The sequence below is a fragment of the Oncorhynchus gorbuscha genome, linkage group LG23 (assembly GCF_021184085.1).
Source record: "Oncorhynchus gorbuscha isolate QuinsamMale2020 ecotype Even-year linkage group LG23, OgorEven_v1.0, whole genome shotgun sequence".
NCBI lineage: Eukaryota > Metazoa > Chordata > Actinopteri > Salmoniformes > Salmonidae > Oncorhynchus > Oncorhynchus gorbuscha.
In genome coordinates this window covers 47,761,199-47,786,587 of record NC_060195.1, presented here as the reverse complement: position 1 = coordinate 47,786,587, position 25,389 = coordinate 47,761,199, and the positions used below count along the sequence as shown (strand labels likewise).

The following is a 25,389-nucleotide window of genomic DNA, read 5'->3' as shown; positions in this document are numbered from 1 at the left end:
TTTTGGCGCAGCACGGGGTGCTGAAGGTGAACATGAGCGGCGTCCCATGTCTCCTCCACGTGCCGGAACCAGTCGTCCACCGCAGGAGCCTAGGTCTGACTCTGATGCCAAGGAGCCAGAACCGGCTGATACCCCAGTTACGCACTGGCAGTGGGAGGAGTTAGTGGAGGAGTGGCGGAGCGAGTTCTGGGCCATCTCTGCCCAGGGCACGAACGCCGCCCACTCCCCCGGCCGGTCCTGGCAATAAGACCTCAGAAACCTACCCACATCCAGGTTAACTCCCTCCACCTGCCCGTTACTCTCGGGGTGAAAACCTGAGGTAAGGCTGATCGAGACCCCCAGATGTTCCGTGAACGCCCTCCAGACCCTCGAAGTGAACTGTGTACCCCGATCAGACACTATATCTTCAGGCACCCTGCACGTAGCGCCTGCTCAATGTCCGTGTCCAGCTCCCATACTACCGGCGCCTCCAGGCAGGAGGTGTGAGTATGGGAGTGAGATCCACGGGCCGCTCCTCTGTGTCATACATCTGGGACAGTGCGTCTACCTTAGCGCTCGGGGAACCTGGTCTGTAAGAAAGGGTGAAAACAAAACGGATGAAAAACATGTCCCACCTTGCCTGGCGAGGGTTCAGTCTCTTCGCAGCCCGGATATACTCCAGATTGCGGTGGTCAGTTCAGATGAGAAAAGGGTGTTTAGCCCCCTCAAGCTAATGTCTCCAAGCCTTCAAAGCCTTGATGACAGCCAACAGCTCCCGGTCCCCCACATCATAGTTTCGCTCCGCCGGGCTGAGCTTCCTCGAGAAGAAGGTACAGGGGCGGAGTTTTGGTGGCGTACCCGAGAGCTGAGAGAGCACAGCTCCTATCCCAGCCTCGGACACGTCCACCTCCACTATGAATGCAAAAGAGGGATCTGGATGGGCCAGCACGGGAGCCGAGGTAAACAGAGCCCTCAGGGGACCAAAAGCCCTGTCTGCCTCAGCCGACCACTGCAAACGTACCAGTCCCCACTTCAGCAGTGAAGTAATGGGAGCCGGATAAACCTCCGGTAGTAATTGGCAAACCCTAGAAACCGCTGCACCTCCTTTACTGTGGTGGGAGTCGGCCAATTACGCACGGCTGAAATGCGGTCACTCTCCATCTCCACCCCTGAGGTGGAAATGCGGTACCCTAGGAAAGAGACGGACTGTTCGAAGAACAGGCATTTCTTAACCTTGACATACAGATCATGCTCCAACAGACGACCAAGCACCCTGCGCACCAGGGAGACATGTTTGAGTATATCAGAATGTCGTAAATATACACTACTACACCCTGCCCGTGCAGGTCCCTGAAAACCTTGTCTACAAAGGCTTGGAAGACTGATGGAGCATTCATCAACCCGTACGGCATGATGAGGTACTCATAATGCCCTGAGGTAGTACTAAAAGCCATCTTCCACTCGTCTCCCTCCAGGACACGCACCAGGCTGTAAGCGCTCCTGAGATCTAGTTTGGTGAAGAAGGGCGCCCCGTGCATTGACTCAATCGCTGTGGCTATGAGTGGTAGCAGGTAACTGTACCTCACAGTGATCTGGTTAAGAGCTCGATAGTCAATACACTAGCACAGACCTCCCTCCTTCTTCTTCACAAAAAATAAACTTGAGGAGGCGGGTGAAGTGGATGATTGAATGTACCCCTGACGCAGGGATTCGGAGACATATGTTTCCATAGCCTCCGTCTCCGCCTGTGACAGGGGATACACGTGACTCCTGGGAAGTGCAGAGTCTACCAGGAGATTTATCGCACAATCCCCCGTCGATTGGGTGGTAAATTGAATCACCTTCTTTTTACAGAAGGCGATAGCCAAATCGGCATATTCAGGGGGGATGCACACGGTGGAAACCTGTTCTGGACTTTCCACCATAGTAGCACCAATGGGAACCCCTAAACATCTCCCCGAGCACTGTCGCGACCACCCCGTGAGAGCCCTCTGTTGTCACGAAACAGTGGGGTCATGACAGGCTAACCAGGGTAGGTCTAGCACCACGGGAAATGCAGGAGAGTCAATAAGAAAGAGACTGATTCTCTCCTTGTGATCCCCCTGCATTACCATGCCCAGGGGAGCGGTGGCCTCCCTAATCAACGACTGTCTAAGGCGTGAACAGGGAGGGCACAGCTACGGAAACAATGGGGATCTCTAACCTATGGGCGAACGATCTGTCTATAAAATTCCCAGCCGCGCCTGAATCGACGAGCGCCTTATGCTGGGAATGCGGGGAAAATTCAGGAAAAGTGACATACAAAAATATGTTTGAAACAGAGGGCTCTGGATGAGAATGGTGCTGGCTCCCCTGGAGTGACACCAGAGTGCCCTGCCTGCTGCCTCGATCCCCAGAGGAGCCAACCTGGCACCGACCGGCAGTGTGACCTCTGCGGCCACAGCACCTCCCAGCTCCATGGGCATTGGTGCGGTGGTGCTAGGCGATGGAACCAACAGACCCCGCTCTGGACGTCCACGGGTAGCCAGCAGGTTATCCAACCGAATGGACAGGTTCACCAGCTGGTCGAAGGTGAGGGTGGTGTCCCTGCAGGCCAACTTCAGACGGATGTCCTCGCACAAACTGCAACGATAGTGGTCGATCAGGGCCCTGTCACTCCATCCCGCGCCGGCGGCCTGGGTTCAAAAGTCCAGGGCGAACTCCTGGACGCTCCTCGTCCCCTGCCTCAGATGGTAGTGACGTTCACACGCCCCTCTACCCTCGGGCGGGTGGTTGAAGACTGCGGTGAAAGCTCCACATCTCCTTCTCCCCACACAGCGTTGGCCCACTCCAGGGTTTTCCCTGAGAGGCAAGAGACGAGGGTGGACACCCTCTCACGGCCCGAAGGAGCCAAGTGGACGGTTGCCAGGTAGAATTTTAGCTGCAATAGGAAACCCTGGCAGCGTGCAGCCATCCCGTCATACTCCGGGGGAAGGGCGAGAATCCCACTGGGACCGGGTGAAGAGGGGGCGAGTAGTGGAGGCCTTGGTTGTGCTGGTGGAGGCGCTGGCGGAACTCCCTGTCTCTCCCAGCAGTCCATGGTTTGGACAACGCAGTCCATGGCGGCGCCGAGAGGGTGGATCATCGCCGCTTGCTCCTGGATGCGCTCCTCGACCCCTATACCAGGGGCACCTGCTCCTGCTGACTCCAGTAAACATGTGCACAAGCACTTACAACAAACAATTCCACACAAAGACATGGGGGGGAACAGTGGGTTAAATACACAAAAATAAATGATGGAAATGAAAACCAGGTGTGTGGGAAAACAAGACAAAACAAATGGAAAATTAAAAGTGGATCGACGATGGCTAGAAGACCGGTGACGCCGACCGCAGAATGCCGCCTGAACAAGGAGAGGAACCGACTTCGGTGGAAGTTGTGCCACCTTGAGGAACACGTTTGTTGGTCGGCAACATAATACTCATATACTCATATCTGATCAAACAGAAAAAGGGGGAAGAAAAGGGAAGAGAGATTGAGAGAGAGAGAGAGAGTGAGAGAGAGACAGCAAGACAACAAGAGAAAGAGAGAGAGAGAAAGAGAGATACCTTATATAGAGAAAAATAAAGTTCAAAGGAAAGTACGTGAAATAGGGGGGTTGAAACCAAAAGGCCAGGGGTCAAGTAAGTCTCAGCGTTAGTTTCTCCACCTCCCTCTCCAACTTCCCTCTATTTCAACAGAAGGTCCCTGTGTCATTTCACCTTCCTCCCCTCTTTATCTCCTTCCTCCTCTCCTCTCGCTTGACTAAATTAACAGAGAGACAGGTCTGTTTTCTCTACCACGCTACCTTGCTTACTTACATAACCTGATCAAACAGAAAAAGGGGGAAGAAAAGGGAAGATTGTGACAGCAAGACAACAAGAAGAAAGAGAGAAAGAGAGATACCTATATAGAGAAAAATAAAGTTCAAAGGAAAGTTGAGGAACCAAACAGGGGTCAAGTAAGTCTCAGCCATCTACCACGCTACCTTGCTTACTTACATAACCATCTAAAGCCTGCCTGAGAAAGAAGGCAATACAGATTCCACTAGGTAATAGATCACTGCATGTGATCTCACCTTTACTCCCTCCATCGCGCTCCTTTTCCCTCTCTCACTCTCTCTCTTTCTTAATCTCTCTCTCTCTTTCTCAATCTCTCGCTCTCTTTCTCAATCTCTCTCTTTCTCAATCTCACTCTCTCTTTCTCAATCTCACTCTTTCTCAAACCCACTCTCTTTTTCATTCTCACCCTTTCTCAATCTCACTCTCTCTTGCTGTCTCTCGCTCTCTCCCTCTCACTTGCCCTCTCCCCCCCCCCCTCTTTCGCTCTCTCCACCTGTCACATATCTTGGAAATGGATCTTTTTCCATCAGCAGATGGAACAGAAGACATATTTCAGGCCTTAGCACATTGTGTGGAGCGGTGTCTCTTTATGCACCCCGTCCAAATCCGTTTTCTAGATAAGAACACACCTGCCTGAACACTGGGCAGAGTGGCAGGAGAAAAGGGTAGAGCTACACACACAATCTAAGGGACAGTAAAAAGGTAATATAAGTCAATGCAAGGATGCATAGCCATCAACAGTAGAACAGGGTTAATTCAAATGCAATGAACTTGGTTTGGAGCCAAGCAAATGCACAGGCATCAGTGAAAGGGTGGACACACACACACACATTTGCACACGTGCACAAAAACACCTTCACACACACAGTGTGACAAGTGTGTGAGTAAAGCGAATTGTATTCCCTTGGCCCACACCTGACCTCTACATGGAATCATATGTCATGACAGAACCCGTCAAGCCATCCCGGAGACCTGCTAAGTTTGACATTGCCCTGTCACAAAGTGAAGAAACTCTCTCTCTACCTCTCTTCTTCTCTCTGTCCTTCCCAATCGTTCATTCCCTCTCTCTCGCGCTCTCTTTATTGACTGACTGACAGAGCAGCCCTGGCACAAGGATAGTTGGGGGGGGGCAACACCTACTCACCTAGCAACAGCTACAATGTCACAATCTCCTGTCGAGTGACGTTGCATACAGGAAAGACACATTTCTTTGCTTTGAAATTAATTACTGTACTGTTGACATAACAGCGACACAGAGCGGTAGAAAGACAAGCAAATGCACACATGGATGAAAATAGATAAAGCACATGAATGAAAAAACAAAGACATACAGGCTGACAGCTAGACAGACACAGAAAGACACAGACAGAACAACTGTCCAACCACCCTACGGACAGTGAGTCGGCTAGCATAATCAACGAGCCAGTCTTTCAGCCACCCAGCCAGTCAGGGAAACAAGTGTGTGTGTGTGATGTCTTACCTGGTTTTGGGGCGTGTCGATGTGTCCTGCAAGTCCCCGGGGTCAAACAGCTGAGAGCCCTTCAGTCCCAGCTCCTCACAGCCACGCAGGAACACACTCAGGTTGTCCTGTTGTGGAGAGAGGGCGCATGCACACACACACGCGCACACGCACACACAGTTACAATAGGGCACATACTCAGTTTTACTCAGAGAAAGGTGAATACACTCCTTTTGTGGATAAAGGGAGAAATACATTGAGATTGTCCCCCATCACGGACACACACATGGACACTAGAGGTCGACCGATTATGATTTTTCAACGCCGATACCGATACCGATTATTGGGGGACCAAAAAAAGTCCTGTGCCGATTAATCGGCCGATTGTTGAAATTTATTTGTAATAATGACAATTACAACAGTACTGAATTAACACTTATTTTAACTTAATATAATACATCAATAAAATCAATTTAGCCTCAAATAAATAATGAAACATGTTCAATTTGGTTTAAATAATGCAAAACAAAGTGTTGGAGAAGAAAGTAAAAGTGCAATATGTGCCATGTAAGAAAGCTAACGTTTAACTTCTTGGATATAGGGGGTGCTATTTTAATTTTTGGATGAAAAACGTTCCTGTTTTAAACAAGATATTTTGTCACGAAAAGATGCTCGACTATGCATATAATTGACAGCTTTGGAAAGAAAACACTCTGACGTTTCCAAAACTACAAAGATATTGTATGTGAGTGCCACAGTACTGATGTTACAGGCAAAACCCAGATAAAAATCCAATCAGGAAGTGCCACATTTTTTTAAACCGCCTCATGCCAATACTCCTTATATGGCTTTGAAGGAGCTAGGAGTCAGCTTACGTTTTCCACGTTTTCCCCAAGGTGTCTGCAGCATTGTGACGTCTTTTTAGGCATTTCCATTGGAGAATGGCTGTAAGAGACCATATAGGGCGAGTGGACGCATGGTGTCTCCGGGAGAAAACCTTGCGTAAAATACTGAGGTAGCCATTTTTCCAATCGTTTCTTATGAGAAACCAACTGCCTCCACGGATACATTATCGAATACATATGTTAAAAACACCTTGAGGATGGATCCTAAACAACGTTTTCCGTGTTTCTGTCGATATTATGGAGCAAATCTTGAAAAATGTTTAGCGTTATAGTTTAAGTATTTTAGGTCGATTTCTCAGCCAAGCAGGGTGAACAGACGTAACGTTTTTCGCCTACAGAAATATTCTTTTTGGAAAAAATGAACATTTGCTATCTAACTGGGAGTCTCCTGAGTAAAAGCATCTGAAGTTCTTCAAAGGTAAATTATTTAATTTGGTTGCTTTTCTTATTTTTGTGAAAATGATTTTTTTTGTGAAAATGTGGCCTGCTGCCAGCACAGCCTAGCATTGCATTATGCCATGCTAAACTTACACAAATGCTTGTCTAGCGTTGGCTGTAACGCATATTTTGAAAATCTGAGATGACAGTGTTGTTAACAAAAGGCTAAGCTTGTGTTTCAATATATTTATTTAATTTAATTTGCGATTTTCATGAATAGGAAACGTTGCGTTATGGTAATGCGCTTGAGGCTATGATTTACGCTCCCGGATGCGGGATTGCTCGTCGCTAGGATTTAAGTTCCTTGCTCAGAACATGAGAACATATGAAAGCTGGTGGTTCCTTAAATATTCCCAGGTAAGAGGTTTTATGTTGTAGTTATTATAGTAATTATAGGACTATTTCTCTCTATACCATTTGTATTTCATTAACCTTTGACTATTGGATGTTCTTATAGGCACTTTAGTATTGCCAGTGTAACAGTATAACTTCCGTACCTCTCCTTGGCCCTACCTGTGCTCGAACCAGGAACACAACGACAACAGCCACCCTCGAAGCAGCGTTACCCATGCAGAGCAAGGGGAACAACCACTCTAAGTCTCAGAGCGAGTGACGTTTGAAACGCTATTAGCACGCACCCCGCTAACTAACTAGCCATTTCACATCGGTTACACCAGCCTAATCTTGGGAGTTGATAGGCTTGAAGTCATAAACAGCGCAATGCTTGAAGCACAACGAAGAGCTGCTGGCAAAATGCACGAAAGTGCTGTTTGAATGAATGCTTACGAGCCTGCTGCTGCCTACCACCGCTCAGTCAGGTTTTAGGCAACGTAGGACACGCTAGATAAACTAGTAATATCATCAACCAGGTGTAGTTAACTAGTGATTATGATTGATTGATTGTTTTTTATAAGACAAGTTTAATGCTAGCTAGCAACTTACCTTGGCTTACTGCATTCGCGTAACAGGCAGTCTCCTTGTGGAGTGCAACGAGAGGCAGGTAGTTATAGCGTTGGACTAGTTATCTGTAAGGTTGCAAGATTGGATCCCCGAGCGGACAAAGTGAAAATCTGTCGTTCTGCCCCTGAACGAGGCAGTTAACCCACCGTTCCTAGGCCATCATTGAAAATAAGAATTTGGTCTTAACTGACTTGCCTAGTTAAATAAAGATTAAATAAAGGTGTAAAAAAAAAAAAAAACGGTGACAAAAAATACAGATTTCCGATTGTTATGAAAACTTGAAATCGGCCCTAATAAAATCGGCCAGTCCGATTAATCGGTCAACCTCTAATGGACACACACAAGCAAACATGCACACAGGCACGCAAGCTCACACTCACGCACACACACCAGAAAGAGGAAAATAGTCCCCTCAGAGGCAGGAATATGTTCCCGACATGGTTTGTCCGTCGCAGGCTGCTGGTTCAACAAACTCTTGCTTTCCAGCAAAACCGACTTGCTTCTTAAATTATCCTCACCCTTCTTTTCCCTGGTTAATCTCCCTTCAAGTCTCTTCCTCCCTCCGATTTTTACTCACACACTTGCAATCTCTTTTTTCTTTCCCTATCTATTTGCAACTTTCTCTTTCACTCTCTCTCTCTCTCTGTTTCCTCTTTCCCTATCTGCTTGTTCTTTCTCTTTCTCTGTCTTCTATACAGAGCTTGCCAGGTGTCCTACGGTCCTTTGTTCAGTTGGTAAAACCTGACCCTGCTAAGGCTCCTGTTCCCTTCTGGTCTTCAGTTCCCAGCCTCTCTCACTCTCTTCTCTCTCATTCTCCGTCTTTCTCGCACAAACACACACACACACAGAGCTGGATTTTCTCACGTTCCAGAGCCTTTCTCAATGTGGTAAATTACCCCCCCCCCCTCACCCCCAACGGCATCCTGTATGTTTGGGAGAGTGCCATCTCTGCTACCCTGGAGAGGAGTCCCCACCCATAGACACCCATACCGAAAAAACAGGCTCCTGGTAAACAGTTGGGGAAAATTTTTGGCCAAGTTTTCACAATTTTGCAGCAAGCTCATATTTTCACATTCAAATATTTTTTTCGGGGCAAACTGTTGCGGTAAATTTGCGGTCAACTTGTTAACATCTGGCAAACAATTCTGGGAACTTATGGTGAACATTCTGTTTTTAGGTTACTGTGTGTTAACAACATTGAAAAGTATCAAAATAAACTAAATCACAACTTTTTAATGAACTTACCTTTCAGAGAATGAAAACTAAAACATTAAATGTAGTAAATATACTAAATATGTATTCAATGTCTTAACAGATACAAATCATCAGCATGGTAATAAGGAAAATAGCAAAGACTGGATATTTGTCAAAAAAATGGTTTATTTAATCTTTTATGTAGCTACAGAATTTACATGAGTGGAATGTGAACAGTATGGGATTGTTGACCTAAGGATGTTTATGTCACACCCTGATCTGGTTCACTTGTCCTTGTGATTGTCTCCACCCCCTCTAGGTGTCGCTTATTATCCCCAGTGTATATACAGTTGAAGTCGGAATTTCACATACACCTTAGCCAAATACATTTAAACTCAGTTTTTCACAATTCCTGACATTTAATCATAGTAAAAATTCTCTGTCTTAGGTCAGTTAGGATCACCACTTTATTTTAAGAATGTGAAATGTCAGAATAATAGTAGAGAGAATACCTTGACTTTGCCACAACTTTGGAAGTATGCTTGGGGTCATTGTCCATTTGGAAGACCCAAACTTCCTGACTGATGTCTTGAGATGTTGCTTCAATTTATCCACGTACTTGTCCTTCTTCATGATGCAGCAAAGCACCCCCACAACATGATGCTGCCACCCCCGTGCTTCAAGGATGGAATGGTGTTCTTCGGTTTGCAAGCCTCCCCCTTTTCCCTCCAAACATAATGATGGTCATTATGGCCAAACAGTTCTATTTTTGTTTCATCAGACCAGAGGACATTTCTCCAAAAAGTATGATCTTTGTCCCCATGTGCAGTTGCAAAACGTAGTCTGGCTTTTTTATGGCGGTTTTGGAGCAGTGGCTTCTTCCTTGCTGAGCGAACTTTCAGGTTATGTCGATATAGGACTCGTTTCACTGTGGACATATATACTTTTGTACCTGTTTCCTCCAGTATCTTCACTGGGTCCTTTGCTGTTGTTCTGGGATTGATTTGCACTTTTCACACCAAAGTACGTTCATCTCCAGGAGACAGAACGCTTCTCCTTCCTGAGCGGTATGATGGCTGCGTGGTCACATGGTGTTTATACTTGCGTACTACTGTTTGTACAGGTGTATGTGGTACCTTCAACATTTGGAAATTGCTCCCAGGGAAGAACCAGACTTGTGGAGGTCTACAATTTTTTTCCTGAGGTTTTGGTTGATTTCTTTTGATTTCTTTATCCCATGATGTCAAGCAAAGAGTGATTTTGATAAGTTAAATAATCTGTCTGCAAACAATTGTTGAAAAAATTACTTGTATCATGCACACAGTAGATGTCCTAACCGACTTGACAAAAGTATAGTTTGTTTCCAAGAAATGTGTGGAGTGGTTGAATAATGAGTTTTAATGATTCCAACCTAAGTGTATGTAAACTTCTGACTTCAACTGTAGCTTGGTTAAATTAGCACAGATGGAGAATAAGTCAAATCTAGCTATGGTAACCTAGCTAGACAGCTAACATTAGCTGACGAGTGAAACAGTGTCCGACACAGTCCAGAAGAAGTGGCAGACTTAGGTAGTAAGCTAGCTAATCTACCATTACAGACACTGAAGTGTATTTAGCTAACTAGCTAGCCAAGCGTTGACACAAAATGTACATTTAGTTATATTCCACAAAACACTCCAGGAAGCTAGCGTCACGAGAATGGTCATGAGGCTTTTCGTTAGCTCGCTAGTAAATATTATGACTAGCAAGTTAACAGACGTTAGCTAATGCTCAAGCTAACTGCTAGCTACCAAAGTATGATTGGACAACCGATTTTTAAGCTGAATGACTATCAAATTCATAATTCATATAGTTTGTTTCTTACTGATTTCAGAGCTTTCAGACTGCCAAAACACTCAACAGCACCAACAGCACCAACAACCCAACCTAGCTGTTTTTGAAGAAAACAACCCAACTATTGACCCAATGCCTGCAAACCAGGAATTGGGTCATCCAAACAACCCAGAAATGTTTTGAGTGTAACTGACATCTCAAATCCAGGCATGCAAGAAGCCTTGACCTGTCTGGTGAACACACATTTCTCTGTCCTCAGTTTGATTGAAGGCCTCAATCTGTATCAGTATTGAAGGCCTCAATCTGTGTTGAGCTAGCCACTACTAGTTTAAAGCAATGAAAGATCTAAATGTTACAAATAATTAATGTATGAGCAGCAATTGAGAATAAATGCATTTAGTTACCTTATCAATCTCAAAGACAATACACTAATTTATCACTCAAAAAAGTGTTGAGTGATTGCTCTACAAACATATTTCCAGGGTGTTGATGCATCCTCCTCCCAGCCTCTTTCAACACCACAGGCGGGAAAGGGTAACCATCTGCAAAAGTGAAGTTTTGCTTTGATGTCAGATCAACTCATATTGTTGCTACTATACGTTAGCTGTTGTGCTAGCTAATATGCTACTGAACTGTGACACTATCATATTGACATGCATATTGGTAATAAGACAGCAACGTATTCTTATACCTTAAAATATAAGTGTTTAGGTAAATAGTTACTTATCTAGCTACCTATCACATTAATTGTGCAAGAATATGATAGCTAACTTTAGCTTTAGTCAGTGGTGCTGACAGATTGAAACTGGTATCAACAAAATGTGTTAACCTCTTTCCCATAAAACTTGCCATTGCTAACTAGGCATCATTTAGCTAATAATATGTTAAAGTGTATTAGGAAGTTTAATTAGTAAGTTAGACACTGGAAAAGATAGGTAGCTAGCTAGACAGCTTGGTTTTCATTTTCCAATAGACGTTTCTAATCCCCCTGATTGGTCATCAACAGTTACTGGTCTTGGAACTTGTTGCCACAGGGTTTCCACAGATTCAAATAGAATCTTGAGACAATTGTCTGCCAGAAAAAAAGCTCATGTCACGACTTCCACCGAAGGTGGCTCCTCTCTCTGTTCGGGCGGCGCTCGGCGTTCGTCGTCGCCGGTCTACTAGCTGCCACCGATCCTTTTTCCTTTTCGTTTGGTTTTGTCTGTCTTTTCGTTCACCTGTTTCCTATTTTGGTTAATTAGTGGGGTATTGTAATCTCGCCCTACCCTCTTTGGTTTTGTGCGGGATTGTTTCGTTTACTGTCATTTGTTGGGTTGCGTTTTTGTGTGTTCTGTTGAAAAGGTGTTTTTCTGGACTGCGTTACGGTGGTTTTGAAGCTACTATTGTGGTCATGTTCCTGTTCTTTGGTCTTTTAAAATAAACACCCTTTCTTTACATTCGCTCTCTCCTGCGCCTGACTCCACACCCACCTCTCCTTGGGGAGAACGTGACAGCTCAGGTGACCTGTTTGCCACTGGTGGCAATACATATTATTGTTGCTAAAGGTTTGCTGCAAATTCACCACTAGTGGCAAACATTTGCAAAATTCTGTCAACATTTTGTAGCACACTATTTAGTTTGCAACAAATTTGCCAAAGAACTGCAACAAATTTAGTTTTGTAATGTAATCTTCAAGGATATTATATTAACTTCTTCCAAATCAGCATTGCATTCACACACTGATGAAAAATATTGATATACATTTAAAAGTTTTTGCTCTAACTGCCAGGTAACTGTCAAAATAAAGGAAACACTTAAGTACATGAGGGTTATGGTGGCACTGTTATGGTGTGGGGTGCCTTCTCCTGGCATGGTTAAGGTCCACTCAACCCCTTAGAGAGTAAGTTAAACGGCAATAAACACACAGCAATTCTGAGTGATCCCCTTCAACCCATGATGAACCATTTCTATCCTGGTGGGAGTGGTCTCTTCCAGGATGACAATGCACCCAGCCACAGGGCAATTCTGAGTGATCACTGAATGGTTTGATGAGCATGAAAATGATGTAAATCATATGCCATGATTGTCTCAGACACTTATGGGCGATTCTGGAGCAGTGCCTGAGACAGTGTTTTCCACCACCATCAACAAAACACCAAATGATGATGGAATGTCTCATAGAATAATGGTATCGCATCCCTAGTTCATAGATTCCAGACACTTGTAAAAGTTTTAGCAGCTTGTGGTGGCCCAACGCCTTATTAAGACACATTATGTTGGTGTTTCCTTTATTTTGGCAGTTACCTGTATATATCTATATATTTTTGGTTATGGGTAAATATGTTCTAATATGGGAAAATTAATGGTTTAAATAAGGTTGTTTCCATTTAGAGAAATCCATATCCTGAAATCCAAGAATTAACTTCACCAAGCACACTACAAACAAAACTTCCTAGAAATGTCCAAACTATAGCTGAATCTGATGTTGGCAGGGGGAAGAAGAAAGAAAGAAGAGGAGGATGGAAAGGGTTTAGGAGGGCAATCAAGACCAGTTAAATGCAGACTGGAGGAGGCCAAACTAAATCTCGTTAAGTCCAGTAGAATCCAGTGAAATCCAGTTAGCCACAGAGATCTGGCACAATATGGTGGGTTTAAAAAGGATGGTATTATTACAAAGTGGAGAGTGTAGGGTGTAGAGGAGATGCTTTTCACTTTCTTATTGTGAGTAACAGATTGGTTACGCTTTGTAATGCCTGCATTGCTTATAAACTAATTGCTAAACTAATGGATGGTTGTGATACAGCTTGTAATCGAACCATTGTCTCTAGGGACGCCTCTAGCACTGAGATGCAGTGCCTTAGACTGCTGCGCCACTCGGAAGCACCATGTTGACAGAAAGATATGGTAGGTGTTTCTTTCTACGACATAGGGAGCCAAAGTAGTCCAGAATGTGGGAAATATTCCAGTTGACACGGTAACGGGTGTATTTGGTGCATACTACAATAGCTGATATTCATTATAGTACAAAGATGTAATAGTCTACCACAGATTTTGAAAGGACACAAGATATAACTTCTTTCTTTAAGCAAACCTAAGCTACTACAGTACAACAGTAATGCTAAATATAAACATATTTCACAATTATAAACTGGGTGGTTCGAGCCCTGAATGCTGAATGGCTGACAGATGTGGTATATCAGACTGTATACCACGCGTATGACAAAACATGTATTTTTACTGCTCTAATTACGTTGGTAGCCAGTTTATAAGGCACCTCAGGGGTTTGTGGTATATGGCCAATATACCGCAGCTAAGGGCTCCTCATTGCATCGTGCATAAGAACAGCCCCTAACTGTGGTATATTGGCCATATACCACACCCCCTAGGACCATATTGCTTAAATATACTCATGCAGAAACATATATTTAAGTCTATGAAGGGTGAGGCTTATTGGGCATTACTAACAGCCAGCCAGATGGTTAAGGGGGAGTTCAGCACATAGTGTGGCCAAAACCTGAACCAGACCACAGCAAAGTAATTATTTGACCATAAAGGAGTCAGATAATAAGACCCCCCCCCCCCCATTTCCTTAAACATTTCATCCCCCCCATTTTTTAAAGCAACTCTTAAGTATTTGATGTTACAAACATTAATACATTTCCAATGCCTTTTCAGATTGTAACATACTTTTCTAGTTGCATTTTTCCTGCATCCAACAAGATGACCACAGTTGATCTGCCATGAGTAGTTGATGTACTGTTCTCAGTTGATCTGGGTCTTGGTTGGTTGGAAGTCAGAAATGAAGGGCAGAACATGATTACCTTGGTGTGCGTAGGAAGGTGTCAATAATAACCTCATGGTTAGGATTAAGCAGAGTTTTACCATTGTCGATGCAAAAGGAGGGTGTGTAACTAAATGTAAATAATGAATGGGTGGTTATGTACAAATACGGTGGTAGTAAGATTGTTGCTGTATGCCTGGCGGGTAACGCTCCGCGTCATTGTGTGTGTTCACACTGTACAGGCGCTCAAAGTGGCAGACCTGCTCACTGTATGCTGGAGGCCGCAGGGTAATGCACAGCCCTTTTCGGAGCTAGCTACCCCATCCACTCAAAAGCTTTCCTGATAAATCCAGTAGTCAGTAACGACAAACCAAGAACAGCAAAGAAACTGGAGGAAGAGTATAAAAAAGGAGAAAAACGAAAACAATAGTTCCAGACAACACACGCAAACCATCTCACTCCACACTGCCGCTGCTCCCAAACCAAACAACCAAATTCCTCCCTTTTTTCCTCTCTCCCGACAACAAGTTGCCCGATGCCAACAATAACAGAAACGCAAACAAACATTCGGACAGAGGACCAAACTGAGTAAATATTAGTGAGTGTGAAAGAGAAGTCGACGAGGGTGTGTGTGTGCGCGCGTGTGGACTGTACGTGTATGTGTCTAGGGGAAGTCACTTAACAAATCCATGTCCTGCACATTTGTATTCGTGTTCATGTGTTTGAACCGTGTGTGAATGTGTGTGTCACTGGCAGAGGAAACTGAAACTGGGTGGAGTCCGCAGCTGAGATGATTGACGCTGACGTCTACATCAACACGAACAGTGCCCCAGCCACTGCCCCCCCCCCCCCCCCCGACACCAACACAATGGACAACGGTCCAAGAAATACCCAGACAATAACACACACAGACTTAAAGAGATATCCGCAGGGAATTCAAATCCAGCGGATTTAAGACATTCTTCCCCCAACAGACTTAATAAATTGATATGAACAAATTGATATGAAGAATTATGTACTTAAGGACATTAAACATGTTCCTTCCTCTGAAATGAGCCATTGGAATAGTTGGAATGACTCAGATCATATTATATTATGGTGCAGAATAGAATCAATATCTTTCTGGCATAATCTGACTGCAGATGCTTGTAGGGGGGAAGTAAAACAGTGTTCACACCTAGCCTATTGTCACGATCGTTGGAATCATACTCGGACCAATGTGTAGCGTGATCTGGGTTCCACATCTTTTTAATTTAAAGTAAGTGAACCACACAACAAAACAATAAAGAATAAACTAAATGTGACGATAATGGAGTGCAAACATGCAACTACACATAAACAATATCCCACAAAACACAGGGGGAAAAAATGCTACTTAAATATGATCCCCAATTAGAGACAACGATTACCAGCTGCCTCTAATTGGGAATCACGCAAAATCACATCAAAATCATAGAAAAACAAAACTAGAACCCCACATAGAAATAATAAACTAGACTAAACCCACAGTCACGCCCTGACCTACTCCACCATAGAAAATAAGGGCTCAATATGGTCAGGACGTGACAGCACCCCCCCACCCCAAAGGTGCGGATTCCGGCCGCATAACCTGAAACCAAAAGGGAGGATGCTCTGGTGCGGGCTGAAGAATCCGCTCATCCCGCGGACAGTCGTCGTAGGTTCCGGACTGTGGACTGTCGTTGGAGGTTCCGGACCGTGGACCGTCGTTGGAGGTTCCGGACTGTGAAACGTCGCCGGGAAGCCCTGGACTGTGAAACGTTGCCAGAAGCTCTGGACTGGGAAACTACGCCGGAAGCTCTGGACTGGGGACCGTCGCCAGAAGCTCTGGACTGGGGACCGTCGCCGGAAGCTCTGGACTGGGGACCGTCGCAGGAAGCTCTGTACTGGGAACTGTCGCCGGAAGCTCTGGACTGGGAACTGTCGCCGGAAGCTCTGGACTGTGAAGGCGCACTAGAGGCCTGATGCATGGGGCCAGTACAGGTGGCAACGGCAACGGTCTGGTGACACGCAGTTCAGAGCGAGTGCGGGGGAGAAGGCACAGGACGCACCTGACTGGGAAGACGCACTGGAGGCCTGGTGCGTGGAGCTGGCACAGGACATACTGGGCTGTGAAGGCGCACTGGAGAACTGGTGCGTGGAGCTTGCACAGGGACGTACTGGGCTGTGAAGGCGCATTGGAGACCTGGTGCGAGGAGCTGGCACAGGACATACTGGGCTGTGAAGGCACACTGGAGACCTGGTGGGTAGAATTGGCACAGGACATACTGGACAGGACATACTGGACGCCCTGACCTACTCCACCATAGAAAATAAGGACTCTCTATAGTCAGGACGTGACACCTATAGAGTATCCAGGGGAAAGGCGTTCACAGATTAAGCCGAGGAGATGGGTTTCTCACAGATTTGTTTCAGATTCCAACCTCGCAGACTCACAGCCAAGGATAACACTCAAATAATCAGGGGAGAGTTGTGTTAAAGTCACACACAAGTGACTTCTTATCATAAGTCAAGATTCTGACTGACAAGGCAGTGCCATGACTGGAGTTTTTGCAATTATACAGTGGCATGCACACATCCATTGTTTATCAGGTTCTGTGTAATGTTATGCCAGAACTAATAGTCAGTTAAGAATAAATTCTTATTTACAATGACGGTCTACCCCGGACAAACTCTCCCCTAACGACGCTGGGCCAATTGTGCGCCGCCGTATGGGACTCCCAATCACAGTCGGTTGTCATACAGCCCGGGATCGAACCTAGGCCTGTAGTGACTCCTCTAGCACTACAATGCAGTGCCTTAGACCGCTGCACCACTCAGGACCCCTAAACCTTTGACCTATGCATTTGACCCAGGTCTGCAACCAACTCACCAACCTGCTAGCCCTCTTCAGCAGTACTCCAACCAACCACCCACCCTGTAGTCCAGGGAGTTAGTGCGGCTTGCTAGCCCGGAGCCTCGGTGCGGCTTGCTAACCCTGGGCCTCAGTGCGGCTTGCTAACCCTGAGCCTCAGTGCGGCTTGCTAATGCTGAGCCTTCCCAACGCCTTGGACCAGAGCAACCAGCCAACCTGCAAAACATCCCACGCTCCGCTCTGCTCCCCATCCACCATTCGCCCTGATTACACAACAGGGAATTCCACAGAGAACCATTTCCCCATTAGGATGTAACAGGAAGGGGAAGGAAGGGGGAGTGCCTGGTCCAGCCTGGTCCGTGTTTTATTATGATGGCTGAGATAACAGCAGGCCTCTTGTTTACGCCTTTCTCACCTCAGTAATCACACTAAAACTCCCCCATAGGCCAGTGTGAGTATGTGTGTGTGTGTGTGTGTATTTTTGTTGATGTTTTGGTGCCCAGCATTGCTCTGGTATGGAACACTTGAACCTGTGTAGATTGTGTAAGTGCAACTATAAGGTCTCTCTGTTGTGTGGAAGACCATGTGGGAATACAGCCACAGGGTCTCACTGTAATTCACAGACCTGTGTGTGAGCGCAGAGGTATGGTTTTACTACTGTTGACAACACAATTAGGGTGTGAGAAGTGAACAAACATGGGGTTCTGCTTTGGATATGTAAGTCCACGCCTGGACACAACTGATATGTACAGTTGTTTTTGTAAACTTGTTTTTCAACCACTCCACACATTTCTTGTTTACAATCTATAGTTTTGGCAAGTCGGTTAAGACATTTAAGTCATTTTTCCAACAATTGTTTACAGACAGATTATTTCACTTAAAATTCACTGCATCACAATTCCAGTGGGTAAGAAGTTTACATACACTAAGTTGACTATGTAATGGCTTTAGAAGCTTCTGACATCATTTGAGTCAATTGGAGGTGTACCTGTGCATGTATTTCAAGGCCTACCTTCAAACTTAGTGACTCTTTGCTTGACATCATGGGAAAATCAAAAGAAATCAGCAAAGACTTCAGAAAAATAATTGTAGACCTCCACAAGTCTGGTTCATCTTTTGGAGCAATTTCGAAATGCCTGAAGGTACCACACGTTCATCTGTACAAACAATAGTACGTATAAAGTATAAACATCATGGGACCACGCAGCCATCATACCACTCAGGAAGGACACGCGTTCTGCCTCCTAGAGATGAACGTACTTTGGTGCGAAAAGTGCAATTCAATCCCAGAACAACAGCAAAGGACCTTGTAAAGATGCTGAAGGAAACAGGTACAAAAGTATCTATATCCACAGTAAAAACGAGTCCTATATCGACATAACCTGAAAGGCCGCTCAGCAAAGATGAAGCCACTGCTCCCAAACCGCCATAAAAAAGCCAGACTATGGTTTGCAACTGCACATGGGGACAAAGATCATACTTTTTGGAGAAATGTCCCCTGGTCTGATGAAACAAAAATAGAACTGTTTGGCCATAATGAAACAAGACAGAGTGACTGACATCGCGCGGCATAAACTTTTTCTTCAAGCAATAAGAATTGAGGCGATAACTCTTTTGCTTTGAAACTTTAACAAGATAATAAGATAATCCAATGTTATTGTAGTGGGGGGATTGTAAAAAAAGAGAAAGGGTTGTTAAGAATACAGGAGTGTAATTACCGGGTTTGTGGAAGCCAGGGGAGGCTAGTTGGCGGCAATTAGAGACGCCGGCAGATAAGAGAGTAAGGAGAGAGAGAGAGAAGCTGGGCCAAACCAAACTTCCTTCAAAACAGTTTAACACTTCTGCTCCTTTCCAATGATGCATGCATATATATATATATTTTTTTTTCTTCTCTCTCTCTCTCTCTCTCTCTCTCTCTCTCTCTCTCTCTCTCTCTCTCTCTCTCTCTCTCTCTCTCTCTCTCTCTCTCTCTCTCTCTCTCTCTCTCTCTCTCTCTCTCTCTCTCTCTCTCTCTCTCTCTCTCGGCAGGGTTCTGCAGCAGGAAGCTGACAAATGTAAGTGTCACCTCCTATATTGTGTATTTTGTTTGTCCAGTAAATATAAGTAAATATAAGTAAAGATAGCTGTTGAGTCTTCCTATCCTCTGCATGTTTCTCTCTCTATATATACTGTATATATATATCTCCTCTGCCCTTCATGCCTTCTGCACTCTTTCCATTACCCTTCAGTCTTAACTAACCATGAGCACAGTCAAAGGCAACACAAGGCCATTTTGTCTTATAGCCACAATACGTTTCCCTCAGATGCTATGTTCCCCCACTAATGGTTAAGGTTAGGATTTGGGGTGGGAAAGCTGATCCTAGATCTCTCATTGAGAAGCAAGCCAATAGAAACTACCCAACTCTGCCTACCCCTGCTCTATAACCTCCCTTGCTTTCTCTCAACCAAATCCTATACGAAGCCAAGTGCGAACTAAGCAAGAAACTCTAGGTAGGATTTCCCGGAGACCAACAGGGACTGCATTGATGTCTTGAGGTAGTGGAGGGGCATATCAAACAACGCCCTCTGAGACAACATGAGGTGGAACTATTAGAGGGCCAGAGCTACTGTACTGTATGAGACGGAAGGAAGTGCACAGGCTGACCTTTCACCTCTGCTTCTCCATTCACTCTCAAAGAGGCCTTGTTGTTTGTCTCTCAGCCTTGGTCCTGAAGGAACCATGTGTGTGCTAGGTCATGCCAGTCCAGTCCTTGGTTCATTATGAAAGGCCTACATCTCACAATAGTGACACATTTGGTCAAGTCTTTGATGAATTTACGAAAGCCCAAAATCTCATAGTAGTGACAAATCTAGTCAAGATATACAAGGGCTACTAAAGTGTTACATTTGTTTCCTGGTAACGATAATGCACCAAGACCAAAGTGTCGAGCAGAGGTAGTGTGGAAAGTCATAACATTGTGGTTATGATTTCACACCATGAAATGGGGCTCGTCTCGCAGCATTGCCAGCAATCACACACTCATTTTACACTAAGAACGGATCCCAGGGCTGTCCCAGTACATCTGAGCCTGGCTAACCAGTTGTCTTCATTCAGCGAATCAAAGCCGACCCAAACCAAGCCAAAACACCCCAGAGGATTGAGAGAGTGTGTGAGAGAGAGAGAGAAGAGAGAGAGTGTGAGAGAGAGTGTGTGAGAGAGAGAGAAAGTAGAGAGAGAGAGTGTGAGAGAGAGTGTGAGAGAGAGAGAGAGAGAGAGAGAGAGAGAGAGCTGAATAATATAAGAGAAGAGGACAAGAGTGCAAAAAAAGGATGTGAAAGTCTTGGAGTAGGAGAGACCAACTCTAATGCACTACATCCAAAATAAAAAATGAGGCAGATCTCTTGAAGTTTCCTTCCTTTCCTCTCCTTTGATATCCAACTCTATACATCCGACAGTGAAATGAGGAGCTGGATGTATTTCCACAAGATTCTTGAAAGACATGCTGCAATTAGTTGCGGGGAGACTCTTTTTTTATCCTTTTGGTTGAAGGGGTACGCCCCTTCTGTCTTCTGGTATGTGGAGTACAATAACATGTACACTCTGAGGCTGAACACAGCTGAGACACAGTTGAAGATACAGGCCATGCCGACAACGTGGCCTCAAGATGTGAAATAGCACTATACATAAAGGCCTACGGTACACAAACAAACACATGCATTAACGCACACACACATGCACACTAAGAAACATAGACACACACAAACATACACGGGGGGGGGACACTCACACCACATAGACACGCACATGCATTTACTCACACTAAAACACACTCACACACACACATTAACACAGACACACACATAGTGGCTAATTGGATACTGCTGTGATGTTTACACCCTTTTATTGTTCCCAGTTCCCAGACAGAGCTTGAGTCTTCTTACAGCCTGGGAATTGATGCATTATCTCTGTACTGTATATCTGTGCATAACTTAATGTGCAGAACATACTGTACTATATTCCGAAAGGAATGTAGGTACAGTGAGAGGAAGGGGGAGACGGATGGAGGGAGGAGAGGACTTGGAGGATAGGGAAACTAAATGTAGGGAGGAAAGGGGGGGATAGATGGTTGAAAAGAGAGGAAGGGAAGAGAGGGGGAATCATTAGAGGGAGGAGAAGAATGGAATATAGAGGGGAGAGGAATGGAGGATGGTAGAAGAAGGAGAGAACTCACCAGGCCAGCGATGGGAGTGGGTAATCTGTTGATTTTCTTCACCAAGCCAGGTTTGATGGCGCTCAGCAACCTGAGGGGGGAGAGAGAGACAGAAAGGATAGATAGAGATAAGATTTCTACAGCTTTATCCATGGAATATAGATAACATCTGTAAAAAAAAAATAAATGTACATCCAACTTAAAAAACATGAAAAAAGTAATATATAATATCCAATCAGGTGCAGGACAGAATCAGACGCACAAAAGACGTTTCAATCAGAGTTGGATCTTCATCAGGTCATGAAAAAACAAGTTAAAAAAAGAAAGAGTAAATGAAAGAAGGAATCCTATGTGGCTGTGTTGGGAGGTTACTGGTGTCACTGGCTCTAAATCAGTTGGAAGGACTCAAGGACATACAGAAAGGCCTTGAGACTTTAATACGCACACACACACGCACACGCACACACACACACACACACACACACACACACACACACACACACACACACACACACACACACACACACACACACACACACACACACACACACACACACACACAAACAAATGCAAACACGTGGTGTACGATCATACACTATCTCAGTGTGCCTTTAGTGTATCCATTCATGTGTTATTCCTGAGGAAGTGGGCATGAGTGGTTGGGATAATGTTGTCAGGTCATGGATCACAACACATTACAAAAACACACACAGACAGAGTACTGTAGCTATAATACATTACTGTATACACGCACTTCTTTCAAAAACATGGGAAGACATGAGACACCCCTTTTGAAGTCCATCCACCACCCCTCTCTACTTAAGGCGACCTCAAAAACAAAACATGAGAAAAAAATTGGGGTGAGGGTGTCAAAGCCAAACAGATAATTTCCTTGCGGTCCAACCCTTCCCTTGTTTAGAGAGTGCACAAGGTCCACAGGGGACATTCTCCAACTTCCTCCCGAGGTGCAATGTTTTTTTAGAACAATTCAGAGGGGATGTTCTAGTCTTATCTGATCCTAGGTCTGTTCCTAAGTCCAGTTATTGATGTTCCACCTGAGGAACGTACAAGAGTTCCCCCTATCTGATTCCAGACCTGTTACTACAGTGCATCCTGTTATTGCGGAATGCACTACAAGATTCTCCACTTTTCCTAGTATTATCTGATCCCAGACCTGCTCCTAAGTTCTGTTATTGCTATTCTACGTGAGGAATGCACTTCAAAGTTCATCCTTTGTTCGTCATCAAAGCCAGAGCCAAAAATCGTCTTGTGATAACCATCTCTAAGGTTACGTTATGATGCACCTGGAAGACAATGTGATTCTACCTCAAACGCTGAGTGGAAAAGTGTGTGAGTGTTTGAGTTGTAGATGGATGGCTGCGGATGGCGAGATATGGAAAGGATTAGGCGTATGGTTGTAAGGGAGCCTCTGATTGTTGACAAAGGGGTTTTACGCTCGACTGGGTTCGTAGAGAGAAATGGGAGAAAGTGTCTTTTTCTGTGATAGGGGTTATTGACAATATGGTAAGATAAAAGCTGATCATTCAATGGCGGTAGGGCTGGGCGATAACGAAACATTTTACATTTACATTTAAGTCATTTAGCAGACGCTCTTATCCAGAGCGACTTACAAATTGGTGCATTCACCTTATGACATCCAGTGGAACAGCCACTTTACAATAGTGCATCTAAATATTTTAAGGGGGGGTGAGAAGGATTACTTTATCCTATCCTAAGTATTCCTTAAAGAGGTGGAGTTTCAGGTGTCTCCGGAAGGTGGTGATTGACTCCGCTGTCCTGGCGTCGTGAGGGAGTTTGTTCCACCATTGGGGAGCCAGAGCAGCGAACAGTTTTGACTGGGCTGAGCGGGAACTGTACTTCCTCAGTGGTAGGGAGACGAGCAGGCCAGAGGTGGATGAACGCAGTGCCCTTATTTGGGTGTAGGGCCTGATCAGAGCCTGGAGGTACTGAGGTGCCGTTCCCCTCACAGCTCCGTAGGCAAGCACCATGGTCTTGTAGCGTATGCGAGCTTCAACTGGAAGCCAGTGGAGAGAGCGGAGGAGCGGGGTGACGTGAGAGAACTTGGGAAGGTTGAACACTAGACGGGCTGCGGCGTTCTGGATGAGTTGTAGGGGTTTAATGGCACAGGCAGGGAGCCCAGCCAACAGCGAGTTGCAGTAATCCAGACGGGAGATGACAAGTGCCTGGATTAGGACCTGAGCCGCTTCCTGTGTGAGGCAGGGTCGTACTCTGCGGATGTTGTAGAGCATGAACCTACAGGAACGGGCCACCGCCTTGATGTTAGTTGAGAACGACAGGGTGTTGTCCAGGATCACGCCAAGGTTCTTAGCGCTCTGGGAGGAGGACACAATGGAGTTGTCAACCGTGATGGCGAGATCATGGAACGGGCAGTCCTTCCCCGGGAGGAAGAGCAGCTCCGTCTTGCCGAAGTTCAGCTTGAGGTGGTGATCCGTCATCCACACTGATATGTCTGCCAGACATGCAGAGATGCGATTCGCCACCTGGTCATCAGAAGGGGGAAAGGAGAAGATTAATTGTGTGTCGTCTGCATAGCAATGATAGGAGAGACCATGTGAGGTTATGACAGAGCCAAGTGACTTGGTGTATAGCGAGAATAGGAGAGGGCCTAGAACAGAGCCCTGGGGGACACCAGTGGTGAGAGCGCGTGGTGAGGAGACAGATTCTCGCCACGCCACCTGGTAGGAGCGACCTGTCAGGTAGGACGCAATCCAAGCGTGGGCCGCGCCAGAGATGCCCAACTCGGAGAGGGTGGAGAGGAGGATCTGATGGTTCACAGTATCGAAGGCAGCCGATAGGTCTAGAAGGATGAGAGCAGAGGAGAGAGAGTTAGCTTTAGCGGTGCGGAGCGCCTCCGTGATACAGAGAAGAGCAGTCTCAGTTGAATGACTAGTCTTGAAACCTGACTGATTTGGATCAAGAAGGTCATTCTGAGAGAGATAGCGGGAGAGCTGACCAAGGACGGCACGTTCAAGAGTTTTCGAGAGAAAAGAAAGAAGGGATACTGGTCTGTAGTTGTTAACATCGGAGGGATCGAGAAACATATCACGATACAGCACATTTCCCGTAAATTCAATGAAAAAATAGTTTATATAAAATGACCATATGTAAAGGCCTATTTCTTATTACATGTGGAATTATACTCAAATAAAAGGTACTTCCTCATATTTGAATATTTCTCCTTTTAATTAGAACCTTTGTGCAAATGTTCAATTAAGGATGTGACAAAATAGAAAAGATTAACGTATCAAATCTAAAAAGGTAAATAGAAAATACTTCAACTACAGTTGCAAACAAAATAAATTGGCCTAAAACGTGAATATGGTCTAAAATATCCAAACCAAACATAACTCTTTAAAACCTGTTAGGGGTGACGCAGAATGTAATCCCAGTGCAGGAACATCAATCAGTGGAAATTTCAGAGCGCCACCTAAAGTTTTCGATAAAACTCACATTTTCATTAAAACACACATGCAAGGTACTGAATTAAAGCTACACTCGTTGTGAATCTAGCCACCAAGTCAGATTTGTAAAATGCTTTTCGGCGAAAGCATGAGAAGCTATTATCTGATAGCATGCACCCCCCAAAATACCAGAAGTCACCTAAACAACAGATTTTGCGGTAGCCGGCGCTACACAAAACGCAGATGTTCTTCAGTCTGTTGCCTCTTCGAGCTCCAGAAAAAATATAAAACATTCATTACCTTTGACGAGCTTCTCTGTTGGCACTCCTATATGTCCCATAAACATCACAATTGGGTCTTTTTCCCGATTAAATCCGTCACTGTATACCCAAAATGTAATTTCATGAAGACCGGTCTGATCCAGGAAAATTCCGCTTTACAAGACGCAACATCACTTTTTAAAATTACAAAAGTTGCCTATAAACTTTTACAA

General features: G+C 45.1%; 1 protein-coding gene across 1 annotated transcript in view; it reads right to left on the bottom strand.

The window, feature by feature from the left end:
• Positions 1-25,389, bottom strand: part of LOC124010682 (LIM and calponin homology domains-containing protein 1-like) — a 168,181-nt gene that overhangs the window by 71,863 nt on the left and 70,929 nt on the right. Inside the window, exons 3-4 of the mRNA XM_046323341.1 lie at positions 21,475-21,544; positions 5,320-5,426 (exon numbers count right to left, since the gene is read on the bottom strand). Of these exons, the coding sequence (XP_046179297.1) occupies positions 5,320-5,426; positions 21,475-21,544 (177 nt within the window). The remainder of the gene's footprint in view (positions 1-5,319; positions 5,427-21,474; positions 21,545-25,389) is intronic.